Raw genomic sequence first — 21707 nt, 5'->3', positions numbered from 1 at the left:
TAATCTAAGATTGCTGAGGCAATGAATTCTACTCTTCCCCATATTTAATTATATCTATAAAACAAGAACGTTAGGCATTTATACTTGATAAGGACTTAATTTGTTAACTCATTCTCAAAATAATATATTTTATTTGTTCCCGGGGGTTTGATTTATTCATAAATCAACATATTTTGAACAACAGCACCTTCAGTGTTTACTCCATCTTCACCTTATCTACGATTTCCTTTCATTTTGTCTTAGAACCTTCCTTTTTTATTCACACACACACACACACACACACACACACACACACACACACACACACACACACACACACACACACACACACACACACACACACACACACACACACACACACACACACACACACTTGAATTCTCCCAGCAGGGCAGGATTATAAGCACGGTTAAAACCTCTCCAGTGCCACTGGCTTGATCCTCTGTGCGAAGAAGAGACTAAAATGAGCTTCAGAAAGTGAGATAATCGGCCTCATCTACATACTGTACTGTATGTCTCTCGAGCTACACTAATATTTAAGAGGCAGTCACTTCATCTAACTGTGAAACCTCAAACCACACCTGGCTGGATGTGCGGGGAGACCAAATCCTTAGGACAATAAAACTGTTAAAAAACCAAAAATCAGCATGTTTATTTCTAGGATCCAACTAAGTGTGATATGCCAATACAGTACATTGACACATCAACAAAAGTCAATTCAATATGAAGCCTCTTTGGTGATAGGAAATATTTAAATATCAATTTACCTTCAATTTTCTCAACATGGCCGACAGCTAAATTGCCAGTGGAGTCCTTCTGTTAGAAATGTGCATTAAGAGGACATTTAATTGTTTATGTGTCATGATTACAGCCACTTTATAATCTGAAAGAAACCCATTCAAGCAATTGTTGTAAAAACATTTTATATTGATCATAGCATTATGGTATTTGTGAGAATAGCATGAACATACAGTATGTGTTAGTTGTATTACAGTCTCTCTCAGAGGTCATAAGCTCTTATGCAGTTCAAAACAAGCAGACCATCCAGTCTCTTCAGGTAAAATAATATGGTCATAAAATCAATACCAGCTCAATTGTTCTTAATGAATTATATTCATTATTTCTTCGTCTGGATCTACCTACCTCAACATTTTATTTAATTGCTCCAAAAATGATGAAAACGATGATGATGATGATGATGATGATGATGATGATGATGATGATGATGATGATTACATTTCCTAATGATGAAAAAAAAAACATTACTGCTGAATTTAAATTAAATGTTTGGGACATCAAAAGTGTGGACTGAGAGGCTGAAAGCTGGAGCTGTGCGTGTGAAATGATCGCAGCGACGTAAGAGTCTCATGGCAGCATGGAGAGCTCTCAGTGTCTCCCGCTCTGTGTTATGAGATGTGACATGTACTGTGGTTTCCTCTGCCTGCCTGTGTTCCTGCGTCTCCCCTTTGGCTGTATTATTAATTCAAAAAACCATGCGAGTACACGCCTTGTCTCCTCCTCCGCTGTCTCTTCGAGAGATCTTTGAAGGAGAAAGATTAAAAGGAGGGCATAATTAGACATGAATATCTTCAGTATCACGGTAATTGAAGCTGTGCTGTCATATTACAATGTCTAATTGGTCTCAAATTACAGAAAAGCAATTTACGACAGGAGGGAGTCGCTTACCGATGTAACGGGACATTTAGATTTCCTGTCCAACCTATACTTATTCTCCAGTTATTGTACAGTCATTTCCCCTGTAGAGACACTTGTATTCTAACAGCCCCGTTGAAGGTGCAGTAAAATAGAGTTACATTTCTGCATTTTGACTATAGCGTATCATTAGAAAGTGGAATATGAGATGTATTATGATTGCTTCACAGTTCTGGAGTTGTATCAACACCGCTTAAGTGCCACTTAAATCTTTGTTCTCTGCCGTCTGAGAAGCAAAGGAGGTCAAGTAGGTGCCATGCCAGGAGCTGAAATGAGATGACAGATCTCATTAACGATACACAGTTGTTTTGATTCTTTGTGAAGATGGGGACATCCCGTAGCAGCATCCTCAGCTGGTTTTTCTAGAGCTACATTTATCCTTCCCAAAGCATAGGGCTTGTCATTTAGGTCTTTGCCAATCACGGCAAAGTAACATTTTGTGTTTTTGAGTCGGATCTTTGTGTCAGACTGCAGGGTGCACGAACATCAGAAAGAGCATAAAGCCTTCTATGACCCGGTGTATTTCATATCTGAACGGAGTCACATCCAATGACATTTTATTCAGACAATGCAGTCTCTCTTACCTTAGACTTCACTCCACACTCTCTGTGTTAAGGCAGTTCATGGTTCTGTTTACCATTGCTGACATCCTGACATAAGTGGTTTCCTGTGTTTCAGCTCAGGGAGATTTAACTGCTGAGGTGCTTCTTTGTTGTCTTAGCTTAAGGGAATCCCAAAGGGGTAGAAATGTAATTGAATAGTAATGCACATTCTTATTTTATACATCACATTCCTCTCTCTTCTTTAAACTTGGGGCCTACTTCAAATACAAGGTATCTCAACCACTTACAATTAGGTAAGTGTCTGAAAGCAAGAAGTGTTTGGCTAGTTAGTATCATGGATGGATTTCTAAACAGAGTTAACAAGTACAAGGACCCAGGAGCACAACGTTTAATTTATGTGTAGTCATACGACTACGGTGTACAGAGGTGCAAAATGACCACAAAGAGCTGAAAAATGAAAAACACTTATTTTAATTTCGTCCTTTGCGCCTTGGAGACTCTTTGCTCTTAATCCATCCATGGCTGTATTTTACTTTAAATGACATTTTTTAATTATTATAATAATTTAATATTAGAACCCCCTCAAAATTGAACTTTTTACAGAAAACATAGTTTTAAAATCTTTAAAGCTGGGCCTCAGTAGTTCACAAATTCAAGCAGATATCATATGAAAGCCTGGTGTAAAGTGTTTACACAGACTGCTGTTAATCAAACCATTTTTTTACTTTATCAGTACTGCTTAGTTAGTGGTTTTGTTTCTCATTGTATTCCATCTTTATTATAGCCTATGTAACTTTTTATACTATGGTGATAGTATACCACATGCTGCTGCAACTCCCAAATGTCAGCATGGGAGCATTAAAGGTGTATCATGATCTTAATCTTAATGAGGAGGCGGCGGCGGCGGCTCTGGATCTGTAAAACTGATGTTCTGATTTCGAACTCTTCTTTTTTATTTTATTTTCAAACTTTAAGTGTCCAGCTCCGACTGTCACTTGACTCTGCACAGTGTACTGGGGAGCCACAAAAAGCTTTATATAACTCATTACTTATCATGTTGCAGTACTCACTCAGACCTGTTACCCATTACAGTTATTTAAAAAATGAGCTATTAATTCTCTCCTCAGATATGTGATGTTTTTCCTTTGTCCCAGTTCTGTCGTGTGAAAGAAAGACTGAAATGTTTCCCTTTTAAAGGGCAATTTTTCCCCTTGTTGTTATCTGCCACTCCCAGTACAAGCACTACATTTATGCACATCATGTCATGTGCTAGCAATGCCAGCTCCCTGAGAAGTAAATGAAAGGTCCCATCGTTCTTCTTGTTACTTCCCAGGTGACACCTTCTGTCCCCATTCCGTCACCATCAAAAGCCGAACAAGATGCGGAGAACCTCAAAAACGGTCCATTATGGGGTGCCAGGAGGAGCACAGACACCATTAAGGAATGATATCGGTTGCAAATAATGCATGTCTCCAGTCTCATTCTCATCTTGTCTAAGAGAAACGGGACAGTGCAGAGATGTACAGATGCACCGCAGAGACCTTGCATGCTTAATAACGCCCTCACTCGCACAAACCAAGGACATCTCCTCACCAGAGGGATGCTGAGGAGAGGATTCGGGCAATGGTTGGCCACATAATCCCACTCTAAAGACATTAAACAAGTATGAACTGAAAAAAATTGCTGTTCAGAGCACACCACAATCCGTTATTACAACATATTTCGATTGTCTTTATGGTTTTGCTTTGGGAATGTTACAGTTCATGAAGTGAACTGATAAAGGAGAATCTTCAGGAGTCTCAATCACCTTACCGTCGGTAATATCCCTGTCTCTGTTCATGACTGCTGAAATTAAAGACCGCAGGGATGGAGGAAGTCATTATCTACAGAAGTCATTTCTCTTTAAACATCCTATCACATGGTGTGTGGTGCAGCACTCAGGGTTTTTTCACAAGGTTAAGCAAATAGCACTTACTGTAACATCTCTTAAGTGGTAAAAGATGCACTAATCAAGACGAGTTAGAATCAAATGCATTTGTTAATGCTTGTGACACCGTGTGAAACCAGCCTGTTCGGGGGGAAAATTCCCACGAAGCTTTCACTGCAATGCATTATCTTCCTGTTATAGATTTTCATAATAAAAAGCCGAGATAACAAAACGCAACTTGCTGGTCGATGTTGATTTGGATCCCAATCACTTTTGATTCATGTCTGTGCAGACAAAATAAAAGCTATTGATGCAAAACACTCGTTTTTTCCATATAGCTTGAATACCTTCTGTAGAACTTCACAGATAACAAGCTGAATGACAGCATGCTTGTAATGTTGGTCATTTTTATTCAAACAGCGACAAAAGTCAATACCAGCCCGGCCGCTTGTATGCGCATGACAATCTTAAAACGTAATCTCAAAACTCTAAAGGCTCATTCTTTTACTGCGAGATGCCATTAAGTTCTGAGGCGTTCATGTCTTTTTAATGAGAGAGCTAAATTGCCTTCATACGCAGTGATTTTTGTGCAAATGAAAGCCTTGCAGACTATGAATGTCAAGTAGAGTAAATGTTCCTCGGCACATTGTGGGGCCACGGGCTGCAGCATCAGGAATCACACTGACGACCATGTGTCGGAGCCCAGCAGGAAAATATTTAAAATCTAATGAACAACATGCAGAAATCTACTAACAAGCAACATTGTCATTACTGAGAATCTTACAAGAATTATCTGTTTGACTTCTTCAGTGCAACAGTTCAACTGCAACAAATACTCATACCACTGAATCATTTTGATCAGGTATGACTACACACTGCCGGAGATGCCTGGTGATTCCTTTGGTGCGATAGATATCATATCCATCGAGGATTGTGACAGTTAGAGCAGAGAACCTCCGCTATTTAATACTGGCACTCCCTAAATCTTCTCTCTACCCATAACACTTTCTAAATAAATGTAGCTACAAGTATCTTGAGGTAAATTAGAAAGAGATATTATAAGAGCAACCATATTCTGTCATCTGACAAAATAATTTTGACATAAATCCAAATCACTCAGCATTTAATCAGTTTGATTAGGGGTGACATAAGCTCAGTCTCTAGGGACCTAACTTGGGAACAGGAGTGTTGCTGGCCCCTGTACAGATCACAGTAAGGAGTGTGGACTGGCACTTGGCACTCCGCCTTGAGCAAGGCACTGGAGCCCCTAATTTCTCCCCGGGTGCTGTACAATAACTGCACACCCATAGGATGGGTTGAATGCAGAGGTCCGGTTTCACTGTGGGATAGGTTTCAGTTATCCTGGAGATGGCTCAATAGTCACAATGATGTGATCACAACTAACCCACATCTGTGACAACTGAGAAAACTCCATCTGCTGTAGAAGACTCTGACAAAGGCATAAACAATTGAAAAAAATAAGAGCTGGATATTTTTAAGGCCAAGGATAAACTTTGGATTCCAACAAATCTGTGTTTTTTAATTTACTCTTAAGTTGTCTTTGTCTTTCATCCCTGAAGCGATTGAAACGTCTGCACTTAGGGGGACGGAGGCGGCGAGGCCTACGACAACCCCAGCCGCTCTCCCCGTTTCCTGTCTATCTTAATCTTGATTGTCTAATTAGCCAAACCTCACATTCATATAAGAACAGGAGAAGGCTGCATTAAATACTTTCATTTTCAAACTAAACGGGCCGTCATAATTAGCTCCTAAATAGATTAGAAACATCCATCTATTCTAAACTGTTTTCTTTTTGCTTCCAGATGTAATTTCAGTGAAGCCCAGGCGCCTCTGTCAATGTCACTATAACAACTATAGAAACCAAGTTCGATTTGCAAGGGCAAGTTTTGTCTGAACTCATAATTACTTGTACTTTCCATTTAAATCATGCCATATTTGCTACTATAAGCCTCATGGTGTAAAGGGGTTTCTATTAACTTGCAGCAATGCATGCTGAGTAAGTGAAAAGGGAGTGAAAGGAAATTATGAGGAAGGGAAGAATGACTAGGCAACCACACATTAAATAAACTAGATGCAGAGATCTAAGTAATTTGAGGCACGATTTAATGTCTCTTCATCATTTCTTTGTTGTGTAGTTTAGTAAATTCTTTTTAAAGGTCCCCTATTATACAAAAAGCACTTTTTGCTGTATTTTAAACATAAATATGTGTCCCCGGTGTGTACGGAGACTCACAAAGTGTCAGAAAAGTGTCTCTTTTCCTCTTTACCCATATTTCTAAAAACGGGGGTACAAACGAGCTGATACAGATTTGCTGCCCATATGACATCATACCAGAAATGTGGGCTGGCTTTACGTTGAACCCCCCCCCCCCCCCCCTCGTGACACCTGTCGTGTCCCAACCTATCGTCCGCAATATACAGTAGCGAGCTGAATCCCCTCGTGCAGCTCTGTGTTTGTGTGCAGGATGTCTGCAGGAGGGACTTAGAGTTGTTGTATATATAATACATATAATGTCACTGTTATAGTGGTAAACACTGTTTCAGAATTAATGCTTGATGTGGTTTGGAACATCATATGGCGTTTTATCACGGCAGCGTTTAGCTGAGTTTCTCTGTTAGAAACGTCTCTCTACAGACAGAGAGCTGCAGGCGCTCCAAAGGGGCGTGGCCAACAGCAGCTCATTTGCATGAAAGGGAAAGTCACAGAATCAGCACATTCGAAAACGGGTCTGAAATAGAGGTATAGCGGACATGCTAAAATGCATGATCTGTTTGGTATTTTGAGCAAAACACGTCAGAGACATGTTTTTTTATATATGTGAGACAGTGGCGGCTGGTGGAGTTTCCTCCAGGGGGGGCTATAACTCCAAAATGTATAAACATTTTGAAAAAGCATGCATACATGTACTAAGGTATCAAACGAGTGTATTTACATAAATGAAAACAACAAAAACAACATTATAGATAGATAGATAGAAGTGCAAAGAGAAACAAGTGCGATATATAGAGTATGTACAGTATATGCAGTTAAGAGTGATTATGTAAAGATAAGGGCAGTATAAAGAGGTGGGAATAATAGGCATAGTATAAACAGATGTAGTATGAACAAATATACAGATGTGCTTTATTACTATACAGAGGGCCAATATACATATATAATAAATATCTCTATATCTATCTCTCTATCTATCTCTAGATATATCTCTATATCTATATATTTAAATAATATATATCATATATAACATGGACAATACACATACTTTATGACAGAAGGCTGTGACGCAGTGGCGACTGGTGAAAAAAAATCTTGGTGGGGCTAGTGTGCCAACAGATTTCCCTGGCTAATCTAGCATAAGCATTCAAATGAACAGTCGGAAAATGACTACAGTTCCACAATAATAATTTAATTTCACAGTTTCCAGCTTCACAGAAAAAGTAACAATTTACAGCTATATAAGACTTTATGCTATCAAATACTATACAATACAATCAAGGGATAAATTAACAACAAGGGTATGATTTCAGCTGAATCTATACAAATCAACAGTGAGTGAGTGAATGAGTGAGTGTGGGTTGAGAAGAGAGAATGAAACAGAACTTTCCTATTAAAATGTAACATATACAAAGAATTTAGAACCAAGTTATTATCACATTTTTTTACATAAACAGATTATTTTAATACCCTCTCTCAAGGAAAAATGCATTTACTTGGAGAAAACAGAATCAGTGCCATACAGTTGTCATTGCATGTCACAGCCTGAGAGAAACAACAAAGCATTCTCCACAACTATATTACAATTACATACTATAATATTATTACATATTACATCGCCATCATCTCTCTTCGTCGTCGCGCGTATTTTTTCCCCACGTAGCGTAGGACAGAGTCTGGGAGTCGCACTACGAAAAAAAACTATCGCTGGCTCCTTATGTAGCTACAGCTATCCTAAACCTTCACGCATTTTACGTAGCAGTTGGGGCTAAATTTCCAGCGCCCCACCGGCGTTAAATTTGGCGACGTTGATAGGCCAATTATTCATAATTTCCCCCTAGCAACCATAACCGGATTGGCTGTTTAGCTGCCGGTCAGGGGCACTTTGCCGATCGCCCCATGAGAGAATGATAGCCTACACTGTCCGTCAGTGGAAATTCACTGTTTAATGAGTGTTAGTTGGTGGAAATGTTGTTTAAATGATTTAAATTGCATGTAGGCACACACACTATTAAGTAAAACTGACATTGATTTAAAAAAAATATGCAAAAAATATTTTTTCCCCTCAACAGCTGGTGGGGCAGAGCCCCAGCGCCCCCTATGGGCCAGCCGCCTCTGATGTGAGACCTATAACATAGACCACAAAAGAGCATAATAGAAGACCTTTAAAGTGAAGTTATTCTGTGATTGAAAAAAGATAAGGAACTAAGTCTGATCCTTTGTCCTTGGCACTACAGTGGGCATAAATTGGTCAATACAATCCAATATCATAAGGATTGTAGCGTCTGCTAAGCAAAACTTCTCTTTTAAAGAATATTCTTTATTTCTTAGAAGGCTGTACATTGAAACGTCCTCTAGCGAGATTTGATCTGATTGTTTCCTTTGGTTCAAGTGGATTAGATTGTAAAAAACACAAATGGATGTGGGCATACACTATTGATTTGAAGGTAAAAGTAACCATGTTGTTCAGACTGTTGATATTTTTTTGCACTGCTGGTTCTGAATAGGAGGAGATTGTGACTTCCCTCAGGCTATGGCCACTCTGATGGTAACACTACGTCAAGTTTTTAACATGGCGGCTGGCACTGAGAACTTAACTACTGCAAAGAACGGTGGTTAGGCACGTGTAGACGGTATTTCTATCATTAGAAAAAGCTTAGTGCCAGCCATAGCTGTACTGTGGCGATGTTTACATCTTCTGGATAATCCATCCCCTTTAGGTACTGAAAATCTTAACTTTTGATCTTGATATGTCAATAATGGTGTTGTTTGGAAGATAAAGGTGAAGAAATTCTTCATTTTCAAAGTGAACTTGAGTGTTAATTAGCTATGCTACGTTGCTAGCAGGGTGGTCAGTTACGGTGTCATGGCTCTTGTCAGATAGTGCTGTTAGCCTTTTTAGGGGCAGTAGTGACAGGACAGTGATGAAACAACATCTTGTGACACAGAGTTGAGTTAATTTCCACTTTTTTCACCGTCCACATTGCATAACCGTACAGTTGACTCCATATTGACAGCCTAGGTTACTGTGGAGAAGGGTTAGGAGCGATTGGTATAATTTGACTTTTATGGCAGGTTAAGAAGAAGAGTGCTTGCCAGGGGTAGCTGCATTTATAAATGCTAAAATTCAAAATCTCCTCCTCTCTTGGTTTTAGCTCTGATACAGTATTTTTTAAGGAACACAGCCAGGCTTGTCTACTCTGTCCTTTTTGCATCCAATTAAACAATAATTATCTTTGGCTAACATCATGGTAAAGCTGAGCTGTTGTTAGCGGGCAGTCAAAGGCAGCTTTGTTTTGCCCTCCAGGTGGGTGTACCAATAGGGCCCTGCTTCACATGAAAACAATGAATCTTGGCAGAAAAAAAACACTTTGTAAGAGTCCTTAGGATTTGCTAAAATAGGCCCAACTAAGTATTGGGTATGCTCTTGTAAGATCAGCTGAACAGGTCACAATATTATGCTGTATTTTATCTTACCTTTGAGTTTGAAGCCTCTACTTGAATGATGATCACTCATAGTGTACATCCTTATGTTTATTTGAGTACAGCTTCTTGTATTGTGTGATGGTTAGAGGGAAACTTGGGAGCCATTTCACTGAGAGCTAAGAGGTATTTTAGCTGAGGGCAGTGCCATTGGCAAACACCTATTCCTGTGCAGTGCTGCTGACAACCGGCTCTGATCCCTTGTAGCGCTCAGATCATGTTTGAGGGCTGTAGGGCAACACAACCAGACACTGTCCGCTGTCAATATTTTATGTGTTTAATGTTCAACCCAGTCTCCAATAAATTACATTTATATTGTAGTCTTCAGAAGTATGCTTGTTGTTACCTTCACCATTGCCTGTTGTTTGTTCACCTAAAAAAAAAATGTGTCAATTACATTTGCATGATGGTGGTCGAGATCAAGCAACCAAACACATTGTTTAAGGTTAAGAAACATCATTGCTTAAAATAAAGGAGTTTAAAAATGATGTACTATAAAAATACACTATGGTTAATGTCTAAATCCAAGTCTAAACTTTCTATTGAATATGAATAAGTAAAAAAAAGAAGAAAGGAAATCAAATTGATTTCTATTTGAGCAAAAACAGTTTTTTAAACCCCCCCCCAAAAAGCCGTTATCCCTGTGTCTATTTGTGAGCTCATGGAAAGCTCAACACAAATATTGTTGCTAATCTATTGGTAAACAAAGCATTTTGTTATATATTATATTTCCTTTTCTGGTGAATAAAGATGTGAGTATTATAGATCATTTTTATAGTCTTTTTAATCAACTATTCCTTTAAATATTAATGAACAACATTGTGTTTCATGATTGAAATTGAGAATTATTCTACGCTAAACCAGACCTCAATTTCCCCCTTTACCATACCCAAGTGCTTTAAGTCCCTCAACTGTAAACATATTTTAAAAGTTCTGTATAGTGTTCGAGTCACTATAAATGGGAAAAGTGTGCAAATATCTCGGCAGTAAACATGAACATTTTTGCAACTTGCAAGATACATTTATATGTTCTCATTTTGTTTTTCATGTTAATGGCAATTTTGATCAACCCTTCCTGTTGGAAATTAGTTTAATATACATATTTTCTTGGAGACAGCGTTCATAACATTCCACAAACTGTGCACTCAGTAGCCCTGTTTGTCATCATGTTTTTTAATAAAATAACTGATTTCCTCAGGAGCAGCTTGCAATATGTTCCACACTTCGATTTCACATTTTAAATACAAAACTATACCAGCTTGAAATTGTTTGTTGAGATACAATCAGACATCACCATGTTGCCTTCCTCTCTCATAAACTTTCATCATCACCATGATTTACCTGAATGAGGAGATGCTTGGAAACAGCCATTAAAAACAAAGAGTGAAGAAAGAGAGCGATGGTGGGTTTTTATATGCAGTGCCTCAAGTGGAGGGCAGTGAGGAGAGACGACGCACAGCATAGTGAGTGATAAACCCAGCAGATACACAGGGAGATTGACGAGTGAAATCAGCAACGTGATTAATGTGACAACCTTTAAGAAAAGGTTATAGATCCGGAGGGAACACTAATGTCTAACACTAATGTAGGACATGGAGGAGAAGCAGAGTGGAGAAAAGGGCAGGAGTCAAGTGAGGTGCAAAATTACACAATACCCTATTCTCAAGGGCTGACTGTACAATTTGCTCATAGAAACATGCATCCCAACCTCTAGCATATTATACCTTTTTAGGAAGGATACCTAATGTTGATTGTATGGAATATAATTAATTTAAATAACATTTGGTTCATAGTGTTGTGTGGTTATCTCTTCGCTGGCCTGGGAGCGTCTTGGAATCCCCAAGTCAGAGCTGGTGGATGTGGCCAGGGGAACATTTAGAAAATTGCAACAGGTAGAAGTTTCATTCATTACAAAGGCAGCTGCCTCAAACTTTGACACATAGAGTGTCTACCAGGCTACATCCCAACATCTGTCAGATCTACTGTTGTACAGGGGACATGGTCTGTCTTCACTTATTTACTGCTCTCTCTATTTACTTTGCAACTTTCTGCCCGGCTCACAGAGATATTGTTTTGCTTTTCCCTTTTGTCTATCCCACCCTCAAGCACCTGCAATCATACCCAACCCCACACATTTCGAGAAGTGAATTCAGTTAATCTGCTTTCAAACAGCATGGGATCAGACTGAAACAATGTCTCTTTTAGCAGCCTGCAATCAGGGAGAAGCAGTGGGCTGAAATTGTGTCATTGGAGCTAATAACGGGCAATTAAAAGCTAGTTGTCTTTTGCTCTGACATTGGGTTAGGATAAAACTGTTCATTTGTGGGTTTAGGGGCTGTTTGAGTGACGATATTCACAGGGAGCTGGCTTGTTATTTATCTGTAAGTGGCGTGACGTTATGGAGGAAAATGTCATTCTTTCATGGTCCCCAAGCTAATCATACCTGCTAAACATCAGCATTATGATGTTAGCATGCTGACATCAAAACACTGTTTTGATTGCATGTCAACTAGGCTGTTGACCCTGTGTCCAAATTCCGTAGTAAATTAGATACTAATTGTATATTTAATTGTACTCAACTTCAATGTTACTGCTACTACAATAATAGTTTTAGAGCTGTTAAAGCACAGGCAATTAATGTTGCCAGTTAAATCCAAGACACAAAACATGTTTTTTTTGTTCAATGATTCACTTTTGTTTTCTAAGGTGTTACGGGAACCGTCTCATTACCACTCACAATTAGTATTGATGCTTTCCAGCTGTAATGAGTTCCTCTTTTTTTGCATTGCTTTTGGGAGAATATAGTCCATCTATAACACATTCAAACATATGTGTTTTTTAGTATGCATGCTCTATATTTTTTGTCGGTTTTACAGTGTGAATAAACTAAAAACCCATTTCCAAGTAGTATTAAACCTATTAGATTCTGTTGTTTCCCTTATGCATACAGTAGCCCTTAAATCAGTTGTGAAAAAAGAGCTTATAGCTCAAAATGTGGTGTTTTAATCGAATATCATATGTATGTCCAAACAGTTTTTCAGATGTATTACTCAAACATAGCTTCATTGCAAATTGAAATTACACCAAGCTTCAGTCTTCAGGTTTAGCAGCTGTAGTCTGTAGCAGCTCGGTCCTCTCCTCCCCTCATCATTCCTTGCTTTAGTTTCCATTTTTAGCCACACTTTTGAATTCCTCTTCGATCTCTGCTCAATGGCCCCTATTTACTTTGTGCAGCGCAGAAGTCTGGCTGCTGTTGCTGCTGCTTTAGAGATGAGTATTCTGGGGTGGAATGGGTTGCGATATGCCACCTCTCCATTATTGATCCACGATTAACTAGAGTTCAACAGGGTTCTTTACTCCATCGCCGTGGGGGACCTGGAGGGGGTTGTAGCCCCTCCTAACATTCGAAATATGGAAATGTGTCCAACACCTCCCAATACTGTAATGGTCACAAACGACTCCAAAAGCTAAAGACAGATTTTGTCCGTCCACACGATGCAGGTTTGGTGTTCCTGTCACTCAACAACAGTGGGTTGTTTTGGGGTTTGTATGCTCCAAGCACTATGCACCAACGCTGCATCACTGATGCACATGACATGTTACATATAAACCATTGTGTTGGTGTTGACACATCACACATCTGGTTATGGTGTTTTTAAAAGGAGAAGGAGGATCTCAGATACTCCAGTTTTTTATGTGATGTTTGTCCAAACCATCCAAAGGGAGTCTGTTTGTCAAGTCTTAAATATGGCTCTTTATTCTTTGTTTTACAGATGAACTCAACATTTAGCGACTGGTAAAAGACTTTATACTAAAAACCTGGAGGAAAACTTTACAAAACATGCTTCGTCTTTTCGTGTTCTCTATCTCAGTGTTGAGACAGCATATCATTTAGTCATCTTATCCAAACTGCTTTCTAAGATTTCTGCAATGCATTTGTGCCATCAGCATCACAGTATAAAGTTTTCATTGTGATTTTGATGGGGAGTGAGCTTTAACTGTAGGAGTGGTACTGATGTCAACAGAGGCCAGAGGTAAGACAAGCCTGATCCCCCCCATCCACCCCCCCAAGACAGCCATCTGTATCACTCAACGAAAGCCTCCACAAGACAGCTCTGCAGCCCTGCTGATCCTGATGCTTTTTGACACTGATGGTGCACACCACTGACCTTTGGGCTGTCGAGAGCACTCAAACAACACTTGCTGCATGTGTTTATGTCTCAGAGATAGTCTAATGAGGGTGTATCTGAAGCCAGCAGCAGGAGCAAGTGCCAGGATACAGCTGCTGCCACCAGGCCTGTAATCACAGTGTCTTTCCCGACTTACTGTATGGGAGCTGTTCGCAAACTTGAATCTAAACATACAGGATTGTTGGGAATTGAACCCGTTTTGCCTGGTTTGGAAGAAAGTTTCCATATCCTCATCATCATCAACAATGTTACTTTAAACTTTGTTGTCAAACTAATTAACTTCAGGATATATTAAACAGGTTTTATTAGTGTGAGAGTAGGTTCACACTTTGCAATTTACAGCAACCACAGCGTGATCTCTGGTACTGGCTAGGGCTGCATCAAACAACTGTTTTCATTATCAGTTAATTTTATTAGCTAATTAGTTTTTTTTATTACTAATCAAGTCTTTTTTTGCCTGACCAACAGTTTAACACCCAGAGAAATTAATTTTACAGAAGCAGAAAAACAAGCAGCAAATCCGCATATTGCAGAAGCGTGCCAGGGAATCTCTCTAAATCCATTATCAAAAGGTTGACAATTAAATCATCAAATAGATTACATTTTCTCATCTCTAGAATAGACTCCCAACACAGCCGCTCGTTTCACTTATCTGTAAATCAGACTCAGACTCTGATTATGACCGTGATGTTATGTCAGTATTAAAGCTGGTTTATAAGAACTGGTAAGGTCAAAAGTGGTAGTTGTTAAAAACAAATAAAAGGGTCTAAACAAAAAGTATATTCTCCTTTAAACAACCTGTGAAAAGTAAGAGCAAACTATTCCTGTGTGAAGCCAACCCTGAAGGACAAGAGAGTGTAAGCACAGGAGGCTGTTTGTGTGTTTTTGTGTGTCTCTTTATGAGACTGTGCGGATGTTTGCTGTGTTGAAAGAAGTGCAGCAGGACCGAGAGCAGCTTTGGAGTCAGTGGGAAATCTCAGCGCCGCACTCCACTTTATCTGCCGTGACTGTCTCTGGGGAGGGGGTTGCATCATTAAATATTCATATAGCACTCAAAGGACATCACCTTAGGAGTGGCTTACCTGGACAACACCTGTCCAATCTTTGTTTTCCATCAGAGTGAGTTTTGACATACCAGTGGTTCAGCTGAGTAGATCTCCTTGGAGGTCTTCTACCTTAGTTTGAAGGTCAAGTCAAACCTCCTGCTTGCAGTCTCTCACTCTAAAGCAAAACATCAACTTCACAGTCAAATATGACCTGTAACCATGAATTCATATTTGAAATGTTGGCTTTGTTAGTAATATATACACAAATGTGATGGTATAACATGTATATTTTGCTTCCTGCAACACAGAGCTTTATCAGAGGCCTCATTTTGAATGTCCTTTTGACACTGCAGGAAACTGATGAATCTATATTAAGCGTCCTCCCTTGTTTTCCTTGTTCCGTGGCTGTCTTTTTGCAAGCATTGAGGACAGATACACTCTCTAGGGGAGAAGTTTGTATGAAAAAGAATAGCTCTCATTTAACAGTTCTTCTCCACCAAAATGCCAGCCGAATGTGTTTTCCCCTGTAAAATGTCCTGCTGTGATTGGGTGACAAATGAATGGTTGGATACCTAGTTAAAAGTGCAATGCATTTTAGGCAGCAAAACTGAAACCTCATTATTTTTTAACAGTGACATGTTTGGGATTTAGTTGGGTCAGTTTAACTCTCTGTGTGTCCAAGGATTAGCATTATGTCTTGATTCCCAATTATTCTGCATTTTGGCAGGTGGGAGAAATCTGTGAAACAGAAATGATTTTCACAGAAATTTGTAAAATCCTTCCTCTGATGCAATTTTCAAGGGCACAAATATAAACTAAGATAATAATCTAATTAGTGAGACTTTCAGTTTGCTGGTTAGCATTCAACCTTGGAGTTTCATACAGAGACAAAAGTCACCATCTGTCAGCACAATGCAGGGCAGCCCTCTGTGATGATGATGATGATGATGATGATGATGATGATGTATTCAGCTCTCTAACTGTGTTTGTTTTGGCTGCAGGAACTTCTATTACATCACCATGCTGCGAGACCCAGTCTCCCGCTACCTGAGCGAGTGGAAGCACGTCCAGCGCGGAGCCACGTGGAAGACGGCCCTCCATATGTGTGACGGGCGCTCGCCCACCCAGGACGAGCTGCCCAACTGTTACATCGGAGATGACTGGTCCGGGGTCACCCTGACAGAGTTCATGAACTGCCCGTCCAATCTGGCAAATAATCGACAGGTCCGCATGCTGGCTGACCTGAGCCTGGTGGGCTGCTACAACCTGTCCTCTATGAACGAGAGCCAGCGGAACCACATCCTTCTGAGCAGCGCCATGAGCAACCTGAAGAACATGGCTTTCTACGGCCTGACCGAGTTTCAACGCAAGACCCAGTACATGTTTGAGCGGACGTTCAGCCTGCGCTTCATCGCCGCTTTCACGCAGATCAACAGCACGCGAGCCGCCAACGTGGACCTGAGCGAGCCCGTGCGCAGACGCATCGAGGAGCTCAACTATTTGGATGTGCAGTTGTACGAGTATGCGAAGGACCTGTTCCTCCAGCGATTCCAATTCACCCGCCAGAGAGAGCACCAGGAGGTGCGCTTGAAGAGGCGCGAAGAGAGGCGTTGGCTGAGGGAGCAAAAAGAGCAAGGGAGGCCATGGCCACCCAAAAACAAAGGGGGAGGAAATGCAGATGGGAGAAGGGGAGGAGGGTTAGAGAAAGGGACTGATGAGTTCCCCACCACCACGGAGGACTACACAAGCCAGGTGGCCCGTTGGTGAGGCTGTGGTCTTAAAAGAGAGGAGCAGGAGAGAGATTCCTCACATACTTTTAAAGCATTTAAAGCTTAGACTCTCTCTCACACATCCAGTGTTTCTCTCTCTTTGTCTCACCAATTATCTGTCTCATGCATCTGTCTGTTTTTCAGCTTCAGTGTGATCCAAGTGCTCTGCTGTTTCTTTATGAAAACTGCCAAGTCTGTGCGTCTCACAGCAGCTCTGCCTTGGAGTGCCCTTTGGTGTCTTAAATCTTTAAATGCTGTTTATAGATTTTAATTTTTGCCTTGATTTCTTTTATCATGTGTTGAATAAGACGTTAAACTGAGGTGAAAGAAGAAGAAAAAAACAATCAAAAGAAGTTGCCATAGATTGCATTGCTTTTCATTTGGAGATTCAAAAGCAAAACTAAGGAGTGTCATGAAGTATTTGTTGCACCTGGTAAAAGACATATTCCTTTTGAAATATGTTGTTGTAGAAGAAGTCATGGTTGCATGTCATATGTCCACAATGTACTGATAATTGGGGAGGGTGACTTCCAAAAGATATGCAGTACTGCGAGCCAAAGTTGATTAAAAACACCATGTATTCATTGTATTTTTATTCAATGACGATGAAACCCTCTCTAAAGACTTTGTTGTATGCATGCGAAACCCATATTTTTAACCAAATTACAGAAGACTATATCTAATTGTTATATTTTGGTTACAGTTCAATATATATTGATTTCCTCAAGTGCAATACCTTGTTAACTTTACCACCCAGAGATAACATGTGCTGTAAAACAATGTAAATCACACAAAGAGTCACAAAGACTCATGCTAAGCAGAATTACTTTAGTCCCCGTACCTTAGCTAGAAAATGTTGGGTTTTTTACATGAGAAAAGAAAAGAGCGTATTCAGTGAATAATTCAAGAAGTAGGTGGTAGAGATAAAAAGTTGGTATATAGTACAGGTGATGAAATGTGTCAGTGTGGCTGGTGTGTGGCCAGACTGTGAATGAGATGATCAGCATTCCGCTCTCACGCCCCTCCCCGTCACACTGGCTGCTTTTACGTGTTTGTAGAACTGACGGCAACTGCACTGTGGGCAGCGAGAGCGCTTTAATGCCAGCAGAGCCCCAGCCCACAAACACCAGCCTCAGAGCAGGGAGTCTGTCATTTCTTCTGCCCGATCGTTTCCAGTCCCTCCAATCCAATCAGCGAGCCAATATGTGAAAAATAAAAGAGGGCTTGTTTTTATCTGCTTAAATAGACTTCAGTGATGCTTTTTATGCCTCTCATCTCATATTCACTCAAAACCCCTGCTTGTCAAATTAAACGCTCACTAAATGTCAACACTGAGGTGGTACGGCTGCTGATATTTTAACAGTCATTCTTCATGTTGCTTCTTTTATTGCCGTTAATATGAAATACCTCGGCTGGCACAGGTTTGTTTCAGTTTAGAGAATCACTGTTGTCATGTTTGAGTGATTCATTCCGATTGTTCACTGAATGTGGTGAATTAATACAGGTTTGAGCTGTAAGGGTCTGTATGGGTGCACTTACTTCAGTGAGAGTGTGGATGGGTGGAAGAGAACAAAAACAAGGTGTATAGCACATTGATAACTCTCAGCCAAGTGTTTCAAGTGGAGCTGCAGCTCTGAATATTAAATCATTCTGTGTTGAATTAATAACTGAATTCATGAAGCTTGTGTTGTAGCAGTGAAATAGATTTGTGACAAAAATAAATGTTCAAATTATTGAGAAAGGCTCATTTTAGATATTTGTGTCTCAGTGCTACTTTATGTCCAAAACTCCACTACATTCATTTGATTATGTGACAATCGGTGCAACATTAGATGTAGGTGAAACATAAACAATGATCCAATGACATTAAACACAATTAAACTATCCTGATATATAACATCCACATCTATGACTTAATAAACAGCAGTGGCTCAGTCAGTAGGGGCTTGGACTGGGAACCGTAGGGTCGCCGATTCAAGTCCCCGAACAGACTTGAAATATGGAAAGTGGACTGGTACTTGGAGAGGTCCCAGTTCACCTCCTAGGCCCTGCTGTGGTGCCCTTGAGCAAGGCACCGGACACCTCCAATCCCCTAGGATGGGTTAAATGCAGAGGACCAATTTCACTGTGTGTGCTCTGCTGTGTGCATGTATGTGACTAATAAAGAGGGTTCTAAACAAGAATCAAAGTGTTCGAGGGTGGGGGAAAAGGATGTATCTTTACCAAAACTATAAACAAAAACTCCTGCTTCATCAAGACTGTATGGTAGTGGTTTGGTCCAAAGTTCATCAATGAAACATAATCAAAACAACTCGATATCTACACTGATTTCAAATTCCTACTTAAATACAGATTTCTAAGATCCTGTTTACCACAGTAATTGGCTAATTAAGTTATTATTATTGCTTATACTTGAGTATTTCAACATAGGCCTTTATCAATCAAGACATTTTTGATGTTAACGCTCGGAAAAGCACAGCTGTAAATATTTTAAGAAATGATGGCTGAATTTCATTGAGCTTCAGGTTTTGGGTCCCCATTTTGTCATTGTTTTTGTTTTATCATAAGTATCAGAAAGGAATCTGAAAGGTATCTAAGCTTTTCTTTAACCACAGACAACATATATGCAGTAATGATAATCCCATTAAACTGGGAGAATTTATTTTCTAACTGGTAATTTTCAGCAGAACATTTATTTTGAAGATGTCTTTTAATAAACCAACATGCTGTAGGAATTACAATGTTCCCAAGTGACAGATGGCATGAGCACTGCAGGAGCTGTACGTGTGCTGTACAGCTATTAATGAAACACTTTCAGAAAACTATGCTGTAAATGCGCTATATACCCATGTTTGTGTGAGTGTGTATGGTTATCTTGTCTACGATCATGTTAGTTTTTTTGTTATCGTTATCATTAACACCTGTGTTGTGCTGCCTTAAAGCCTCCGATACAGCATACAGACTGATCACCTAAACACTAGAGATTCACTTGAGAGACAAAGAGCAAAGAAAGGAACTGAAAAGGTTCAAAATGTAAATAGCATCTGTTGTGTTTATGTGTAATAAAGCTACTGTGACACCACAGAGATCAATGAAGAAGAAGAAGAAGAAGTACCACATCTCAATCAGCTGTAACACCTGCAGATACGGGTTGCCTTGGAGACGGTAACTGCTGAGTGACTCCTCCGTTCATTAAGCACAAATTGAGATAATTTTTGTTTATTACTTAAAGAGGGTCCTATCTCCTAATCTTAACACAGTGTGACAGAGTGGACTCTGCCGAACAAGTTGTCGCATAATATTTTAATAGTGTCTGAGTGAGGAAAATGGCAACCTAACGTTGTTTTATTTTATCAGCATTAACATCGTACAGTTCATGTCCATGCAGTGAAAATAATAGAAAAATTGTGATCACTGCATTAGGGTTTCTGCTAATGGCATCAAGAAAAACATCTCTCATTTACAGTTAGCAAGGCTGCTCCACCTCTCCTCTCATCATCCAAAAAGAAGGGCAAACAGGAAGTGACTTATTGTGTTTTATTCTGTCTGTAAGCCATAGTACTGATGCTACATATGTAGGGTTTCTACCTAAAATATCTTAATGGTGTTATGTAGGTTTAAAAACTTCAATAAAGCCTGCCAAAGACAGATTATTCTACAATTTAAGTTCAGCAAAAAAAAAAAGAATTGTCTGCCATAAGGACATTACAAATACAACATTTTTTATTCATCCTCAATGAGCTGAAAATGTTGAACATAGAAGAAAAAAAGTGTTGCTGTTGCCCGGTAATCTCATCCATTAGGATACATTAAAGACGTTTACTGTACATGCCATGCCACAGCATATTCAACAACATATGTAAACAGAACACTGGCGTTTAATGGCTAAACGTCAGTCGTAAACTCATGAACAATTTTGGAGGAGTCAGAGTCTTTTAAATTCTCAGTCACCGTTGCCAGTTTCTACTTTTATTTTTCTGTCAGCTGCTGCTTATTCCCTGTGGAAACAGAAGATGAATAAGACATTTAAACTGCAAAATGGTTATAAATAAAACAACCGTACACTGCTTGATTTTTGGCTTATTATTTCTGTGACATCTTAATACATATTTTCACAATATGATGTCCTAAAAAGGCTTTCCACCCATCTGCAAATGGGAAAAGAAAAAACTCTAAATCTGTTAAACCAGTGTGTAAATAAAGGATTTTCACTCAAAATTTAAGTGACGTTTTCATAAAAGTGTGACATGCTGCTATATTATTGAACTTGTACTGCCACAACACTGAGAAGATGATTTATCTACATTTATTTGTTCATTTATATAGTTTTAACTGTTGGTAAAGAACGGCTTTGCCTGATGGGAAATACCAGTATTACCAACACCTCAGTGATGATGGAAGACAACTTTCTTAGTGTAAGAATTTATATGTACTTGTTAAAAGTCTTGTGATGAAATGAACGGTCTAAGAGCCCTTTGGCGTGTAATATTTAATCTGCCATTTTGTCAGACCTGAAAAAATGAGTGAATTCTGTTTATAATATCAGAATAAATGCATTGAATGGCCATGACATTATGGTGTGTTTTTTTTATATTTTACAACTACACTACTTGAGGTTTTGCAAGAATATATATTATCCAAAACAGATTTTTGAAATTGGTTGTGAAACATCTCAATGTAAACTTAAGGTGTATGTATACTCTGTATAGAGTGTGATATTCACAGTTGCATTTATAAAACCCAATTAAAAGTTATCACATCCAATCATTTATAGTAATTGGCT

General features: G+C 39.4%; 1 protein-coding gene across 1 annotated transcript in view; it reads left to right on the top strand.

Moving 5' to 3' along the window:
- hs6st3b (heparan sulfate 6-O-sulfotransferase 3b) overlaps window positions 1–21680 on the top strand; it is a 56682-nt gene extending 35002 nt beyond the window's left edge. The window contains exon 2 of the mRNA XM_063888485.1: window positions 16157–21680. Coding sequence (XP_063744555.1) covers window positions 16157–16922 — 766 coding nt within the window. The 3' untranslated portion in view covers window positions 16923–21680. The remainder of the gene's footprint in view (window positions 1–16156) is intronic.
- The last annotated feature ends 27 nt before the right edge of the window (window positions 21681–21707 follow it).

This window comes from Eleginops maclovinus, chromosome 7, assembly GCF_036324505.1.
Source record: "Eleginops maclovinus isolate JMC-PN-2008 ecotype Puerto Natales chromosome 7, JC_Emac_rtc_rv5, whole genome shotgun sequence".
NCBI lineage: Eukaryota > Metazoa > Chordata > Actinopteri > Perciformes > Eleginopidae > Eleginops > Eleginops maclovinus.
This window is presented reverse-complemented; position numbering and strand designations above follow the sequence as displayed.